This window comes from Rhamphochromis longiceps, linkage group LG1, assembly GCF_057381845.1.
Source record: "Rhamphochromis longiceps isolate RC_006_pf linkage group LG1, R_longiceps_female_GT1.1, whole genome shotgun sequence".
Lineage (NCBI taxonomy): Eukaryota > Metazoa > Chordata > Actinopteri > Cichliformes > Cichlidae > Rhamphochromis > Rhamphochromis longiceps.
In genome coordinates this window covers 3,605,946-3,623,688 of record NC_140557.1, presented here as the reverse complement: position 1 = coordinate 3,623,688, position 17,743 = coordinate 3,605,946, and the positions used below count along the sequence as shown (strand labels likewise).

General features: G+C 40.4%; 1 protein-coding gene across 4 annotated transcripts in view; it reads right to left on the bottom strand.

Moving 5' to 3' along the window:
- Positions 1 to 14,057, bottom strand: part of plekhg4 (pleckstrin homology and RhoGEF domain containing G4) — a 61,581-nt gene extending 47,524 nt beyond the window's left edge. For all 4 annotated transcript variants that reach the window (XM_085406225.1, XM_085406318.1, XM_085406071.1 and 1 more), the window contains exon 1: positions 14,022 to 14,057. In XM_085406225.1, the coding sequence (XP_085262351.1) occupies positions 14,022 to 14,051 (30 nt within the window). In that variant the 5' untranslated portion in view covers positions 14,052 to 14,057. The remainder of the gene's footprint in view (positions 1 to 14,021) is intronic.
- Positions 14,058 to 17,743: the final 3,686 nt, after the last annotated feature.

Below are 17,743 nucleotides of genomic sequence, written 5' to 3'. Positions count from 1 at the left end.
CTGTTCACTGAAGCTGGACTCCACAGAGAAGCTGATGCACCACTGAGACCAGCATAGGGTCGAGGGGTTTGTGCTGGTTTCCAGGGTGCTGCTGGGAGTCTGTCTGTGGTTTCCAGGAGCTGCAGAGAAAAACTGCTTTCAGAGCGTCCGTGTGTAGAAAACAGAGACAAACTGGCAAGGTCACAATGGCTGAGGCTCTGAAAGGATGACATGGAGTCCCCCCACCACCAACACTACTACCCGGACGTTTATGATGGGAACACTGGGGACTCTGCCAGGGTCTCCTCGAATTCCCAGCTCTCCCTTCAAATTAGAATTGTGGCGACTGAAGATCTGCTTGTGTCATTCATCATGTATAATCGCAGGCAAATGAAAAACAAAAGACAGAGATGCCAGAGCAGAACCAGCAACGGGCTTTATTTTTAACCTTTCAGTAAAAGAAAAAGTCATCCTTTACTTTGAGGTAACTTTTAAATAATTTGATCCAATCAGAGAACGGTACCCACCTGTTTGTTCTGAGCAGCATTTCCCTACATACAGACTTTACTTGCTCACTCTTATTTTGAAAGTTGGTAACCAGCCAGCCCTACCCTTTCCAGTGTTTCCCACCAGCAGGCTGATCAGGTTGCTGTTGTGACAGTCTGATATCATTCAGCTGCTCTCCAGAAGATTTTTCTTTACTCGTAGATTAAAAGAGTGCAGCTGGAGACCATAGTTCAGGTTCGGTCTACTCCTACTTAACCTCCAGAGAACAGGTTCGCCTGCTGAGCAGAATACAGTCTACCATCACTACCTGGATCTGGAGTCCATCCATGAACTGACTGAAGAAGCAGTTGAATATTGATCCTCTAGTTATTGTGTGCATATGATTTATTTACACATAAATACACTACAAAAGTTTCCTGTTGACTAATATACTACTCATTTAAACTGGAGAGAAAAGGAAGAAAGAGAAAACAGTTAAAACTGAAGAAAAGGACAAGGTTTACCACCACAAACTATTTCTGCAGGAAACACAAGATCATAACATATCCGAAAGGTGCGCAGGTGGAGGATACAAGCATCTATGCTCTATTAGCCCCACCTTTTTTATAAATGATGAGGGATTTAGGCAGGTCTCACACATATCCCGTTTCCCTGTGTCTTGGAGGAGTATTGCTCAGTTATCTGCTAACAACACAGATCAGGAGACGTGTCAGGATCTGGGGGGCTCCTCTTCTAAACAAATGCCTGAGGGGGGAACAAAACCCCCTCTCAGCCCCTGTTACATAAATGTTCCTGCAGCTTCACTTGTTCTCTCATGTCTGAATAAATGCAGGAACTTCTTTTATGTGAAAGTCCTGGCGGCGATGTGACCTGTAATGTTTCTGCTGCAGCACACAGAGACAGTCAGCGTGAGTCATTCACAGCACAGCAGGCCCCTGTTTAGCAGCTCTGACAGCCTCTCTTATGACCAGAGGCCAAATATCACCAAGTGCCGTGTCTCTACCTAAAATGAACATGAATGTAATCGACACCTGAGTTTTACCAGCAAGTGAGAACAAACGGTTAGGAAACTATAAGGAGGAAAATCTGTGAAAGATTTAAATTTGGGAGGGACCACTTTTAAAAACCGACACACGGTCCACAGTAGGGCTGCGACGATTAGTCGGCTAGTCACGATTACGTCGACTATCAAAATCGTCGACGACTGATTTAATAGTCGACGCGTCGTTTGAAGCTTTGTAAGATCCCAAAAGACGCAGGAATAAGTGGCAGGATTTAAGAGTGTAATAACGGACTTAAACAGAAGATGGCAGCACTGCGTGTACAAGGATGCCAGCTGCCGTTAAACCCCGAAGAAGCAGCAGCAGCTCTGTCCCAGAATTCATAGCGCAGCCCAGCTCAGTTTCCAACAATGGCGGCAGCTACTTAGTTTTAATATTACTCTTATTATTCTTTCTGGGTCACAAAATAAACGTTTAACGTATTTTCAGGTGAGAATGTAGCTGTGTAAACCTCAAATATCGGCTCAGTTGATCAGGACACCACATATTTTCAAAAGCGCTCCGACGTTTTCGGAGACGTCTGTTACCCACTAGCTCGATAGCTAGCCGGGGGCTAGGCTCACTAGAGCCGTGAGAACACCGGACTCCCGGCAAATCGTTTTCAAACCCACCGCCGTCTTTCGCTACTCAGGTTAAACATGATTTATAAGTCACTTAGATAACTTAAAAATGTTATTGTTTGGCTTTTTTTGTATTTTATTTGTTCCTGAGTAAATCGGTTTGGCTGAGATTAAAGTTATAGTTTTTACACAGCTGAATAAACGTCAAGCAGACAGCTGATTATCAGAAGTGTGAGATGCTGGAGAATTTACTCCGGTGTCCTGTTATATTTTAGAAAGCAAGGAGTTTATTAAACTTCACCGAGACAATCTGCAAATTTCATTAAAAATTAATAAACTACCATCTTGTCTTTATTTTTAGTTAGCACATACCTTAAACACTTAAAGCTGTAAGCTAATGATAGTCATAAGAGCAGATGCTGCTGGTGCAATAAGCTGTACGTTTTATGTTCAATGGATGATGATCTGATTAGTCGACTAATCGCAAAAATAATCTGTGACTAGTCGACTATCAAAATAATTGTTTGCGGCAGCCCTAGTCCACAGGAACACTTTCACTGAGTCTCCTCAATGGTGTGGTGCTCGTTCAACTTGATATTTTCATTGTCAGGGAATGGATGAAGAGGCAAGGAAGCAAACAGGAAAAACAGGAAGTCGGTGTATCTGGTTAACCGTTAAATGTTGTCTCTCGGTTGCCTCGGGATGTTAAAGTCCACGAGGACAGCCTGACCTTGAAGGTCAAATCCATGGTGCATAACCTGATGAATTGCCATAGCTGGAAACGCAGTTTTCATAGCCAGAAATGTCCTTCACAGGACATTATAATTATAGTTGTGGGCCACAAGTTTGCCTCTCTTTCGTCCACTTTTGTCTCTAAACAACGTTACTCGGCCTCGCCTCTCCTTCACTGAACACAACTCCCCCTCCTCCCCCATCGCTTCACCTGCAGGCAGCCACAAGATGGACACGGCAAATCTCCGTTAACAAGTTACTGCGCATCGCCCCGTGCGTGGGGCTGGACGGCGTCAACGTGCTAACGAGCTAACCACGCTAACGGCATGCACGGCCTGAAATCCTTTCATTTTCTCAAAAATTGACAGCGCGCCTTATGTATGAATTCTGATGTGCTTGATGACCGCGAACCGATTTTATGTGGAACACGGTGCTCAGCAATCTGTCAAAAAATGTTTCAGTACAACTTTGGTAAGCTACGGAGCTGCACCGCTTGATGGATTGTCGGAGCATTACGGCTACCGAGGAGCCTCGCGGAGTGATACGTACTGTGCTTCAACGTAATATTACCCTACTGTGTGTGTATAAGGACCATAAATGGCACCTGTTAAGAGACATGGTTATGAAGCGGATTTCAAACTCCAGGCTGTCAGTCACGAACTTGGGAACAGAGCAGCTGTGAAATCTGTCTTTGTTATTATGCTCAGCGTCTTTTAGTTTACATTTTGACTGCACAATTGTGAGCTCTTTGTTATGCACAAAACCAACAGTTTTCTCTTATTTATGGAGCATTATTATTTAATAAATGCTCAATTTATTTTTGAGTAGTTTTTTTTCATGTACATCTATGCTCTATGTTAATAAAAGTGCCCGTGTGACATCTGGGACACAGCTTTGACTAAGAACTCTTTTTGTTCTTACCTTGTGGCTTTAAAAAAAATATCGAGATATATATCTTATATCGCCATCCAGCTAAAAAAAAATATCGAGATATGAATTTTGGGTCATATCGCCCAGCCCTACCTTCAGGCTTAAGGACAGGAAGCGGCACACAAGACTGACTCACTGGTGGTTTATGCACCAGGCAGGAGAAACCTCACATCTGTGACGCCTCAAATCAAGACTAGTTCAAGTCTGCAGTGATGTGCAAAAACAAAGATGCTTTAGTGGAGTTTCAGAGTAAAAAGACAGTTCAAGATCATCATAACTGGCCCTCTTTAATAACCAACACTAAAATGAAGAGGTATAACATGAAACAACAGTGACATAATTCCACTTTAATTTTAAACTGCACGCATGACCACACCGTGGCCCGGACACAGGAACCGTTATACGCCTACTCCTGCTTACACTTACACCGTCACATTGTTACCGGGCCATACGCCTTCCAGCACACCCTCTCACCTGAGACAAACAGGTGAGCTCAGCAGACCTGCACATGAGCACACAGAGCATCAGTCAGCGTCAGTGACTCATGACCGCAGAGTACACAGCTAAATAAGACTGCATGAATGGCTGTAGAAGCTTTCACTGGATTAGTTGAGACAACATGAACGGGTCAGCAGACGTGGATCAAACAGCTCCACCTCGGGCTTCAACACATTCCTCAGCACTGAAAAAGGTCCTGCACCCCATTCCTCATATTCAACAAAATAAGAATCCACAGTTTTTTCACATTAAGAAAATTTGTGGTTTTCACCTTTGACCAAAGGGAAGAAAACTGTGCAAGAAACTGTGTCTTCATCCTTTGGTTTACCCAAACCTAAATATATTTACGTATTTATCAAATGGGCAGAAGTGGCAGTAAAATGCAGACTTAAATTAGATACCAATCAAGGACCAACCATGTTAAAAACACTCTCCAAACACTGATTTCGAGCCAGGAAAAGACTAATCGCGGTTATTGACATCAGTCCGAGTCAGACTCCAAGGCATAAAACAGCAGACTGAAGGACTCGAGTGTTGTAGCTTAAGTCTAAACAAACATTTTGCTGGCTGTGCTTTTAATACACGTACAGTAACTGGAGCTCCATCACCTGTGAGTAATTCAGTGCCGACCCATTAACCGTGACCCTGACCCTGTGTATGTGTGCTCGGCTGAAGAATGGTGGTCCACACAATAACAGACAGCTGCTTCAGCACATAATGAGGTTTCTGTGATGGAGACAGTTGATGAATGTTTCCAATGTGACAAACAAACACACCCGATGGAAGGAGAACAAAAGGAAGATTAATGTGAATCCTGTTCAAACACTCCTGTTTCCATCAGGGTTAAATGAATCCTGTTTACCTTCCACATCCCACTCGGCTCCACAGGGCCTGCAGCGCTCAGTCGAACGCTCACAGAAGACGCAGTGCTCACGTGACTGCACAGCATACGGTTTTATTATGTTTTCCTTCAGGCTGTTGCATGAAAATGACATGTTTCTCCAGTTTAAAATCTCATCAGTCACTCACTGAGCTCTGACTCCAGAGCCCCAGCTGCACAAACAGGCCTCAGATTATATTTGCACATTATATTTGCTCCTCTGACATTTTTAAAACCAATTTAAAACCAATTTCAGCTCTTTAGCCTTTCGCTTTAAAAAAAAAAAAAAAGAAAGAAAGAAAGAACTAACATTTGTTTTATGTCATTTAGCGTGTTCTCTTACTCATTTAGCTGTGCACCACTCAGGTGAACATCTGTTTATTTGAAATGTGAATTTTATCTGTTTACTTTTGCTCATCCGAATTTGAGTGTAAAATATTACTTATTTTATTTAAATTTTCCCTCATTTGAAGTTTTTTTGCAGTTTTGATTTGAGATTAGTTTTCACCTTGATATCCATTTTCTTATACAGTATGTCTTATTTTATATTATTGAAGTACATGCCCTTTTATTAAGCTTTTTATTGTCTTAACTGCTGTGACTAAGGATTTTCCAACTTAAAAAAAAGAATATTGTGTATTTGTTTATTTATTTATTTTAGCAAAAAGCTTTCAACAAAATAAACGTTTTCCATTAGAGCTGTCAGGAGGTTAAAGGACACTCAAACATAACTTTGGGTAATTGTTTTCTTATTTTTATGTCTTTCAGGATCATATGCCACCTACTCATGGGGAGTAGGTGATGAAAAAAAACTGATCAAAAATCCACAAAGAACATTAAAATTATAAAAGGCAAAACCCTGCAAAGTTGCAAAAAGGTCACCTGATTAATGCAGCAGAAAATCATTAATCTGGTGATTTAGTCCAAAGAGTGGTAAGATAAATATTTGAATTCAAGCTAACTATTTCATGACAGAGCGTGCTCTCAGTGCTCCTGTTTATTTTTTAGGTGATGGCTACACACTAGACCTCTAATATTTAAATATCTTCAGTTTGTCACAGATCAAATTCAAATTAATTTGACTGATTGAACAAGTATTCTTGGTGTGTGGTTATAACTGCAGCAGTAGAATCAAATTCATATAACCAACATTTATATAAATCACCTAATGTATACATGCACATTCCTGGGACAAAGCCAAGTTGTTTGCAGGTTACTCAGTTATTTCGGTAACCTGTGGCTTAACAAGCTGCACATATAAAACCTTTTCCCCCCGCACAGAAGCTATGATGCACTTAAAACATACGGTAAATAAAAGATGACTGATTTCTTACGGTTCAACAAAGAAAAGAGCTTCTGATTCCTTACATGATGACACAAAGCATTATGGGTGCACAGAGAAGGGGAGGAGGTGCTCTGAGGCTTCTGAGGAGGAAATCAAAGGAAGCTGCAGCAGCATGAGTGCAGACTGAAGTTAATATCCGGTTAGTTAGTGAGCGGGTCAGGTAAACTCAAACTATTCAACATACTCATCATGTGTGCAGCAGATCAAACAAAGAGCAGGAGCAGCTCTGCAGCATCTGTGAACATGGTTACTTTTCAACTGATGTAAAGCTAATGATCAATTTGCCCCCAGAGTCAGAGGAGGAGCAGGAAGACAGTTTCCTGTCTGAGAGACTCATTGATTTATACATTAAACACTGACACAGGGGGTCCGTGGGGGTCTGTGGGGGTCTTCAGAGCATTTGAAGTTTGGATACACAGGCCTACTTTTTAATACAGGCCAGGACAAAGAGAAACCTCCAGACTTTTCCCTCATTAGTGGGAGCAGGAGGTGAAGTGAAGGTCGTGGGTGTGACTCGCACTTCATTATACAGCTCAGTGCACATGAAGGGGGGGGGGGGGGGGGGGGAGGACACCACGGCTAGTATCCAGACAAACCAAAGGCCTGTATACAAATGAACACAGCTTTCAGGTTTCTGCTTTTCCTTCTCGTCTCTCATATAGATAGATCTCGATAGATCGATAGATCTCGATAGATATATATGGATAGTTCTAGTTCCTGTGTGAAACTGTGGGGATCAACAACTGTAAATATATTATTACAAAGAATGAGCCAATCACAATATTAACAAGCCTGGTTACTATGATCACATTGAGCCAATGAAAGTACTAACAAAAAAAAGGCAAATATTTTAATCTGTTTTCCTAATTTATCATTCCTGCAGCTAAAGACTGCATGAAGTTAAGAGTTTATATATCATGAGACTGTGTGGAATTTTAGCTCTCCGTCACAAAAGCTGTCAGTGTTAAAGTATTACGTACACTTTGAGTCCGTGGATGCTGCCTGTAAACAAAAATGTGAATTTTTCAAACATTTATTTGGGAAAAATGAGACAGAACGCGTCACAACGTCTTGAGACATGACTACCAGACACCTAAACTTAAACAAAAAAATGCCTAACTGAAGTTGTTAGATGATGTGACGGTTTGGGGATATTGCAATCATCACACATGGAAGTATTTTTGTCTTCAACCATCAGCTACACTTTTTTTCTTTTTCTTCTTCTTAAATCAGTCTGCAGAAAACTGTTATACTTAAATCAAATAAAAGAATAAAGAATAATAATTTAAATAATGATATCTAAGACTATAGTCTGACTTCCAGCAGTCAGGTTTCCTCTCAGATACTGTGTGTGACACATGAGGCTGGCCAGATAAGATCAGTATCTGCTAAAGGCTACGTCCACACGTACACGGGTATTTTTAAAAACGGAGATTTTACGTTTTCGTTTTAAAAAATAAAAATTGCATGAAATGCGCTTGCAGGAACAAAAACATAATATTCCAGAAGCTTTGCCGATCCGATCAGATGTTCGTAACACTTCCCACATTGAAAAAGACGTCAACACGAACTATCGCATTTCCTGCCTGAAACCGGAAGTGACGTCATTTTCGCGGAAAATGTAGTTTTTTTACTTGTAGGCCTTAAAAGCCTATACTGGTGTTTTCATAAGTCATGTTTGACTTTTCTGAATGGTTTCTGGGATGCTTAGAACTCGAATTGCACTGCTGGAAATAGTTTATTTTGATGCACATGCTGTTTTCTTTGCAAATTTGCATCATAGGATTGTTTTTTTGTTTTTCCTGCAGTATATAAAAATTGCTGTATCTCCAAAATAAAACTATGAAGACACTCAAAATAAATTTCCTGTTGTTGTAAACTATTTTTTGCAACTTTTCTGTATTTAAAGTTTTGAGGGATAAACCTCTTAAATTTCTCCAAGAAATATATGTAAAAAAACAAAAACGATTTTCAATTTTTTTGTAGTTTGTTGCACTTTTTTGCAATTAATGTAATTACTATGGACTTAATACATACATATTATTAAAATATGGGCTATAACAGTTGTATTGATGTATAGCAACTTGAAATGCTCCCACAAATGGCACTACAACATGTAAAAAAAAATAATAATAATATAAGCTCTGCCGGACTTGGTTCTATGGTAGGTCTTAAAGGGTTAAATAAATATCGTCAAATAATCGTGATCTCAATTTCAGTGAAAATAATCGTGATTATCATTTTTGCCATAATCGAGCAGCCCTAAATGTCACAGCCTCAAAGACAACAGTACAAAAAAAATAAACACAAAAAACTGCCTTCTACTTATATTTCGTGTATCAGAGAATTCACATTTGTCAACAATTTACAATACAGCTGACGACTAAAAGCATAATTCCCCTATGCTTAAACAGAACTTCACTGTATTTTATTTGAAATTAGAATGGAATTATGCAATTAATAACTACAATAAGGAGGGAACGAGTAGGGCTGGGCCATGTCATACCGTTCACGGTAATACCGGTATAACGTTAGGCAATGATAAGAAAATGAAATATTGCGATAGAATATGGGTAAAACGTAAGTAAGTAAAATTTTATTTATATAGCACCTTTCAAGATAAAATCACAAAGTGCTTTACAGAGGCAGAAAACAGACAAAACAAAATAAAATCAACCAAAAGCAAGTTTAAACAGATACATTTTTAACTGCTTTTTAAAAGACGTGACTGAGTCCACAGATCTCAAACTCAAAGGGAGCGAATTCCAGAGTCTGGGAGCCGCTGATACAAACACTCTGTCACCTTCTGTTTTTAACCTTGTATGCGGGACAACCAGCAACCCCTGGTCACAAGACCTCAGGGGCCTGCTGGGGTGATAAGGAAGAAGAAGATCACTTATGTAAGTTGGAGCTACACCGTGCAGGGCCCTATAAGTCATGATTATGATCTTAAAATAGACCCTGAACTTGACAGGGAGCCAATGCAGTTGAATCAGCAGGGGAGTGGCATGGGAGTATTTGTGATGCTTTATCAGAAGCCTAGCCGCAGCATTTTGAACACCCTGCAGTCGTTCCAGGGAGGCATTACTTAACCCTTTAAGACCTACCATAGAACCAAGTTCGCCAGAGCTTATATTATATTTTTACATGCTGTGGAGCCATTTTTGGGAGCATTTCAAGTTGCTATACATCAATACAACCATTATAGCCCAAACTTTAATAATATGTCTGCATTAGGTGCATAGTAATTACATAAATTGCAAAAAAGTGCAATAAACTACAAAAAAATTGAAAATCGTTTTTGTTTTTTTAACATATATTTCTAGTTAGAGAAATTTAAGAGGCTTATCCCTCAAAACTGTAAATACAAAAAAGTTACACAAACTAGTTTCCCACCACAGGAAATTTATTTTGAGTGTCTTCATAGTTTTATTTTTGAAATACACCAATTTTTATATACTGCAGGAAAAACGAAAATAAATATTATAGTGCAAATTTGCAAAATAACAGCATATGCATCAAAATAAACTATTTCCAGCAGTGCAATATGAGTCTTAAGCATCCCAGAAACGACACAGAAAGTCATAAAGTCAAACATAACTTTTTAAAACACATAACAAGTAAAACACAAGCTCATAAGGCCCCGATCGTAAAAAACTACATTTCCGCAAAATGACGTCACTTCCGGTTTCGGGCAGGTCATGTGATAGTTCGCGCTGATGGACGTAGGAAGTGTTACAAACAGCTGATGGATCGGCGAAGCGTGTTTCTGGAATATCATGTTTTTGTTGCTGCAAGTGATTTTTATGCAGTTTTTGCAAAGCTATATGTGGAAGGAAACTGTGACCTAGGACAAGCTGATGGCATAAGATGTAAGTACAACTCCTCCAGTTTCATATGCAAAAAAAATTATTGCGCTAGCTTACTTGGTTGCAGAGCTACCGGGATTTAAAAATAGTTACGCAAAACAGAGCGTGCCCGCTCCGATCGGCTGTAAAGGGTTAAGCAAGTAAACAAGGAATTACAATATCTAAGCGAGATGAAACAAAAGCATGAATAATCATTTCCAATTCGGAACGTGACACAATGGGACTCAGCGATATTTCTTAAATGGTAAAAACAAGAGCGAACCAAAGATTTGACGTGTGTGTCCAGCGTCAGAGCTGGATCAAGTGTAACACCAAGGTTCCTAATGGAGGATTTAATATAAGAAGCAAGAGGGCCTCGATTTTTAACCACGAGGGGAACAAATTTCTCAGGAGCAAAGACAATGACTTCCGTTTTATCAGCATTTAGTTGAAGGTAATTACCAGCCATCCAATCTGCAGGACTGCAAGATTTGGAGCTTAGAAACATCAGGTGGCCTAAAAGAGATCTATAGCTGAATATCATCTGCATAACAATGATATGAAATATCAGAGAAAGAGCTAAGAAGTTGCAGAAGAGGGAGTAAATACAACAAAAAACAATAACGGTTCCAAGACAGAGCCCTGAGGCACCCCAAAGGCAAGAGAGCTGACAGAGGATCTGAACTTGGAGGTAGCCACAGAGAAAGATCGAGTTGACAAATAGGATTTAAACCATTCCAATGCGGTACCCGATACACCCACCCAGTGGTTTAATATATGTAACAAAATAAGATGATCAACAGTGTCAAACGTGCATATGCAGTGCCTTTGTTTTCATACACATATGGCGGAAAAAGCATGGTGGCGACGGAGAATGAGAAGGGCGAAAGAGGATCGTTGTATGAAACATATGAACCAGAATTGGTTTGTAAAAAATGTGCAACCTCAGTGGTGTGGAACTGGTTTGGCTTTCGTCCGTGAGATATGCACCAAAGCACAATTTTTGAAAGCAATGCATGCAAGTGAGCCGTCATTATTACCGTGTTTTTTGGAAAGTCGCTCTTAAAATCCTTTGATTTTCTGAAAAATCGACAGTGCCCCTTATAATCCGGTGTGCCTTATGTATGAATTCTGGTTGTGCTTACTGACCTCGAACCGATTTTATGCGGAACACTGCGCTCAGAAATCTGTCAAAAAATGTTTTAGTACGACTTTGGTAAGCTACGAAGCCGCACCACTTGATGGACTGTCGGAGCATTGCGGGTACCGTAGTCAGGAACCTCGCGGAGTGATTGCACTGTTGAATTTTTATATAGTTTTAATGCACATAAAAACAGCTGCTTGTTTAAGTGAAAATACATTGATATTTTGGTGGGGTTTTTTGTACTAATAAAGTTGCGAAGTTGTAAAGTATTTTGTCTCGCGTCAATTATATCGTCAGTTATATTGTTATCGCAAATTTTCGAATATATATCGTGATAAATATTTTTGGCCATGAAATCACTTTATTTTTAAAAACCTCAGTTACAAACTGAAGAAAACCAGGAAACACATGGTCAGCCTGCAAAGTTGTGCTCTCTGATCCATCACCTCAGCAGCTCTTTAATCAGCACACACACACACACACACACACACACACACACACACACACACACACACACACAAGCACCCACCTGCAGCATCTTTGCAGCCTCCAGCCAATTACCCCACTCACATTTTTTAACCGCCTCAGTGAGAATTGCTGTGTGCTTCTAACTTTGTGGAGACTTGTGTGAGATGTGATAAATTTGTAACTACAGTTATTCCAGCCCCCACTTTGAGATCTTCAGAGGGCTGTTTGAAGGTTCATCTCAGGGTAAGTTGATGCATTTAGTGAATAAAGGTCTTAGAAAAAATGTTTAACAAGAGCATGTTTGACTTTTCCTGAAACTGTATTACGGCTTCAGCGTCTGTAAAGAGGAGAGACCAGAGATTGAGGTGCAGATCATCAGTCAGCCTCACACACACCACACAGAAATCCTACAGGAGAGGGCGGTTTGCCTCTGATCCAACATCAGATGGCAGAAACCATTACTGCCACTTCTGTGAGCCAATGAACCAGTGAAACCGACACAACGCTGATGTGCTGTGGATGCATATGAGTTTTATCTTGAGTTTAAAAAATAATAATAATAATATGAGTAAGGAAGGAGCTTTGGTGATGAAGTGGTATGGAGCTCTGGTTAGAGGAAGTTGCACTAATCAATGTGGGACGCGATCACAGTGCGAATGAGGACAGCAGTACTGAGCTTGGAAAGAAAGCGTGCCATCAAGCATGACACTGAAAGCTGGAGTTTGGTGGCACTGAGGAGAACCTCGGATTTTATCACTGCTCAGTTTGAGAAAGTTTTGGAGTAGATTGATACTAAATATGACAGATCCCTAGGGAACACCTGTAGGGATTTGAAAATGTTGAGACGAATTAACCGTTTGGCTCATGGTCTTCTTACTCCTTTGTTTGCTTCTTCTTCTGTTTATTATAATCATGATGTGGTGAACAGCAGCGTTGTGGCATCTTATATGCGAGGTTGCTTTGAGCCATGGATTTAGGGATTGTAATATAAAACAAATGAGACACACATTCATCATACAGTCTTTGAAGATTTCCCCCAGTTTTCCTCAAACTGAATTATCTGCTGCTCTCCGTCTTGAATCGTTTTGTCTTGCTGGCCTTTAGTGTGAGCGCAAACTCACATGTCATGTTACGTGTGTCATAGCAGTGTGGCTATGAAGCTTTTTAATTTCAAAGCACTTTCAATCCCAGCAGTAAATGCCATCTTATTTGCAGACAGGCTGATGCATCAGTGCATTCCTGTTAAACAATTAAAGCTAACTCCCAAGCAATAACAACTAAAACCAGTCGTGCACTTTAGATGCCCTAAATCTAATCTGTAATCACAGTAAGAGCTTGAATCCAAGCAACCGCAAATAAAAACTGGCCAGCCCCCGAGGTGGAGGACGGGGTTGCACTCAACCTCCATTTTGGCTCCTACATGAGGCTGCAGAGCTAATCTCTGCCTGCAATTCTCGGACTGTTCGCGCTGAACGTCTGACACCTCGAACAGCTTCTCCAAAACCACACACTTTCATTTCTGCACCACAGGACAGCAGCTGGATAAAACACAAGCTGCACATCAAAGTGGAAGAAAAGCAGAATATAATAAAGTCAACAAATCAAGATTTGATTTAAAGGCTTTTCCCTTTTTACTCAGTCTGGAATCACTTATGGAAGCTTCTCTCTTCCATCAACATCAATGTTAATGTTGTTTTATGGCTCATAAAAGCTGCACAACACATTTGTTTCTGCTCCAGTTGGACAGGAGAAAAAAAGAAAAAAAACAGACCCAACAGACTGCAACACAACAGTGAAATCAGCTGTGAAAACTCTTCACACGCACCGCTGGTCACACAAATTAGCACTTTTACCTGTCTGGAAAACATCTCTTGCAAAACTTGCCTGATATTCCAGGAATTCCCAGAGCCGTAAACTTTGAAGGAGTAAACAGATGTTTTCTTTCAGTTCTTTTCCATTTTGTTCACTGTATTTATCACAGGGAGGGCGACTGATGGCTCCATCTGCCTCGATTCAGGTTTAAACAGTCTTTTAATGTCAACCAGAACAGAAAACATCAACAATTTTACCTGAAAGGGAGGATCTGACATACGTTCCATCAGAAAGAGAGAATTTCATCTGTTTTTACTCATCTGTGGATATATTCAGACATTCTGCAAACAAAGATGAGACTGTAACCGTTCAGCTGTGCTATTCACATATTTCAAACAACATTAAAAACAATCTTTTCCCTTTTTTTGATTGTGAATAAAGCCATCTTGCAGCACACCGACTGGAACTGCAGAACTCCTGGGAGAAGCACGAAAAAGCTGCAGATAAAGCCAGCACAGTGTGCAGAAACAGCAGGAGAAGAAGCAGGCTGACAGCTGAAAGGCACTCACTCACCCTGTGTTTGCAGCACGACGCCCACTCTCCTGCTCTCAGGACAAAGTTAATCCAAACTGAAACTCAAAAACACTCCAGATCTTGAGAGAGTAGCTGAGCTGTGACAGCAGAGCTAGCAGAGCCAGCGAAGCTCCATGCATGTGTTCGCAGAGAAGCTGCCTGACAAAAATCAAGCCTGCAGGCTCATCCAGCTCCACCCCCGGCTCTCTCCCCTCTCTCCCCCTTCTCCATTTGAAGCATGCGAGTCTCTATCAGATTCTCTGGATTTACCAAACAGCTGATAACACTAACACACACACACACACACACACACACACACACACACGGCCTGAAGGTGCTGGCAGCAGTTAAGAGGACATTCTTGGGACAGTAAATCAAACCTTTAAATAGTACAGCCGAATGCTGCTGAACACCAACACAGAGGGAGAGCTCAAAGAGGCAGCACAGGATTCACACCACAGCTGCTACAAAAGGCTGGATGTGTGAGAGTTTTACAACAAATGAACAAACACATTAAAGCCAAATAAATTCCCACTTTACTGATCCAGACCATCAGCTCCAGGTACATCACCATGCTCAGGCTCTACAGCATGGCTATTCAACTAAGAAGTTAGTTGGGCCAGATTTTCAAACCGAGGAATTTATCTGGGCCAGATATTTTTTTGCAGCCAGTAAGCAGCAGATCATGATCAATTTCAAACCCACACAATTGTATTGAAAAACAAGTAATTTTTTTTTTTATTCCTTTTTCCCCTGTTAATCTGGTGACCTCACAAATGCACACCAAAAGGTCCATTTAAAAAAGGGGAGCTATAACTAAACTATTTTTTTTGCACATTTGAAATAATAAAAAATACATTTTGATAATTCCCTTTCAAATTAAAATAAATATTTTGCTGACCACTCACTTTTCCTGCCATGGATGGAGCCCCATCCGTCACAAGTATACAGACACGCTTCATATCCAGACCATTTTCCTCAAAAAGAGCTGAAATCTTCTCAAACATTATTTCGCCAGCTGTGTGTCCCTCTAACGGTAGCAAGCCGAGCAATTTCCCATCCAAAAAAAACGGACATATATGCACAACTGTGCATTATCAGTTCTGTCTGTGAACCCATCTCCTGCTATAGATATTACATCAGTTTTCCTCAGGTCATCTAACAGCATTTCAAACTCGTTTGACGCCAGAACTTCATCTCTACGAACTGTCTGACAGGGGTACGTTTTTTATAGCAGATGTCACACTTACTTTAATTTTTTCGTCACTTATCACCGCATCCACCACAGCCAGCATGCAGTATTTCACTGTTTCAGAATCTGTGAAAGGCCTTTTCTTCTTCGCCAAGAAGCAAACATGAAGGAAAGCTGCTGCAACTCTCTCTTGGACTGTACAGGACCCTCACCATGGTAGTACAACTCCGGTTGTAAGATTATTAAACTCGCAGTTAAACTGTACTTTTGCAGCCCTCTCCTGAGATTGCTCTGGAAAGTTTGTGTAGAAAGTCTGGTGTTTGTCATTGTGGTGCCTTCGTAAGTACAGCAACACACTCACTGCAAATTAAACACATTGGTTTGGCATTTGGATTTGGCGGTAAAATGAATAAGTATTTGTCAGTCCAGGCAGGGTTCATTGTCAATTTTGCGCTTTTGGACTGAGAAAGACATGCTGTTGTCGCATCATATATTACAATGATTGTTTAATATGTTTACATCACAGTGCATTGTGGGTTAAATATTGCTAGGCTACTAGGAGTGTTGCATTCATAGTCTACACTACGCTGTAGGAATTTTTAATTTTTTAAAAATTAATTTTTTGCGTTTTCTCTGTGTTTCTGCCAGGACCACAGGCAGGGCCACTCACAGGTTGCTTCTGGGCCGCATTGGACCCGCGGGCCACCATTTGAATAGGCTTGCTCTACAGCCATGAGATACAAGTTGAATTCAGACCATTTTGATCCTTCAGCATTTTTCTGTAGTGACCATAAAACTGCAGCTTTACCTCATGATCCAAAATAAGCAAAATAACAAATAAACAACTTATCAAAGAAGCAATTTTAAACTTTATCTTCAGGCACTTCGCTACAAGTAGCCGGTCAAAAATAACAAAACAGAAAAAAACAAAAACAAAACACACATCATATGTTCCCATTTCATTATATTAATCAATGAAAATACCAAAGATAGTACAGCTTGACATAAAATAGTATTTCTCCAGAGATTTATAAAATTTTCCAACATTTCTAGACATTACTAAACATGTTTTAAATTCTTGCAGACTGGTGGGAATTCACAAAACAAAAATATTTGAAACCACCTGAATCTTTAAAAGGGCTACACTGAAATGTTAGGGCATTTAATTATTACTAGATTTACTCTAATGAAAGCTGCAGAATCAGGATTTTCTGGGCGAGTGAAGCCAACAGGATCGTTTTTAGAAGGAAAAGTGATTATTTTCAAATCTGTGCTCAGCTATTTTAGAAACTTCACAGTGTTGTGAGCTATTTAAGCGCCCCGAGGGCTCACACATCTGAGGAGAACAGAAAGAAAAACACTCAAACTCGCACCGAGGTGTTTTCATTTCATCAGGCAGCAGCTGCGAGGGATACGGTCAAAAATTCAGTCTGCCGTGTGCGGCGAGAACAAACCGAAATGTTAGACATTCCTGCAGTCCTCGGTCCTGCTACCGTCAGCATCCGGCTGCCTTCATCTTTATAGAAATGAAGCAGCACGACTCGTCATCATCGCCACACAACATTCGGTCCTGAACACTTTGCCACAGAGCTGCTTAGACTCACGATTTTACTCCCTCTGATTACATAGTGCATGATTTTTAATTATAAAATTGCAAATAAATGAATTAGCTTTAATATATTTGTTTATCAAATGGCTGTAATTACAGTAAATAATAGAAACCATGCATTGACATCTGTTATGTAAGGGTTTGCTTTAACTCTATGCAGATCAATCCAGTCTGCGCCTTTTAGAAGAAAAAAAAAAAAAAAAGTATTTCTAACAGAAATGCTCTCAGTACATAAATGAAGGCGCTGTATCTGAGCTATTAAAGTAAGATTTCAAACAATATACATCAATAAATCTCATAAATCACCAGTTTGATTGTCACAAATATCATTTTTGGGGCTGCTGAACTTGACTAAACTGTCATAAGGAGAGAGGCGGGGTACACCCTGGGCAGGTCGCCAGTCTATAGTAGGGCTGGGCCTGGGGGTGGGCGATATAAACGATATACGGTAGAAACGATATAAATTTGGCCAACGATAGAGATTTTGACTATACCGCTCTATTGCCATAGCGCATGTTGATGATGTCATCAAGCTGCGCCTGTTTTGGTCGAAAGCATCGCAGCGGCTAAAACCATTATCATCTGCAAATTATGCCGGGCGACAG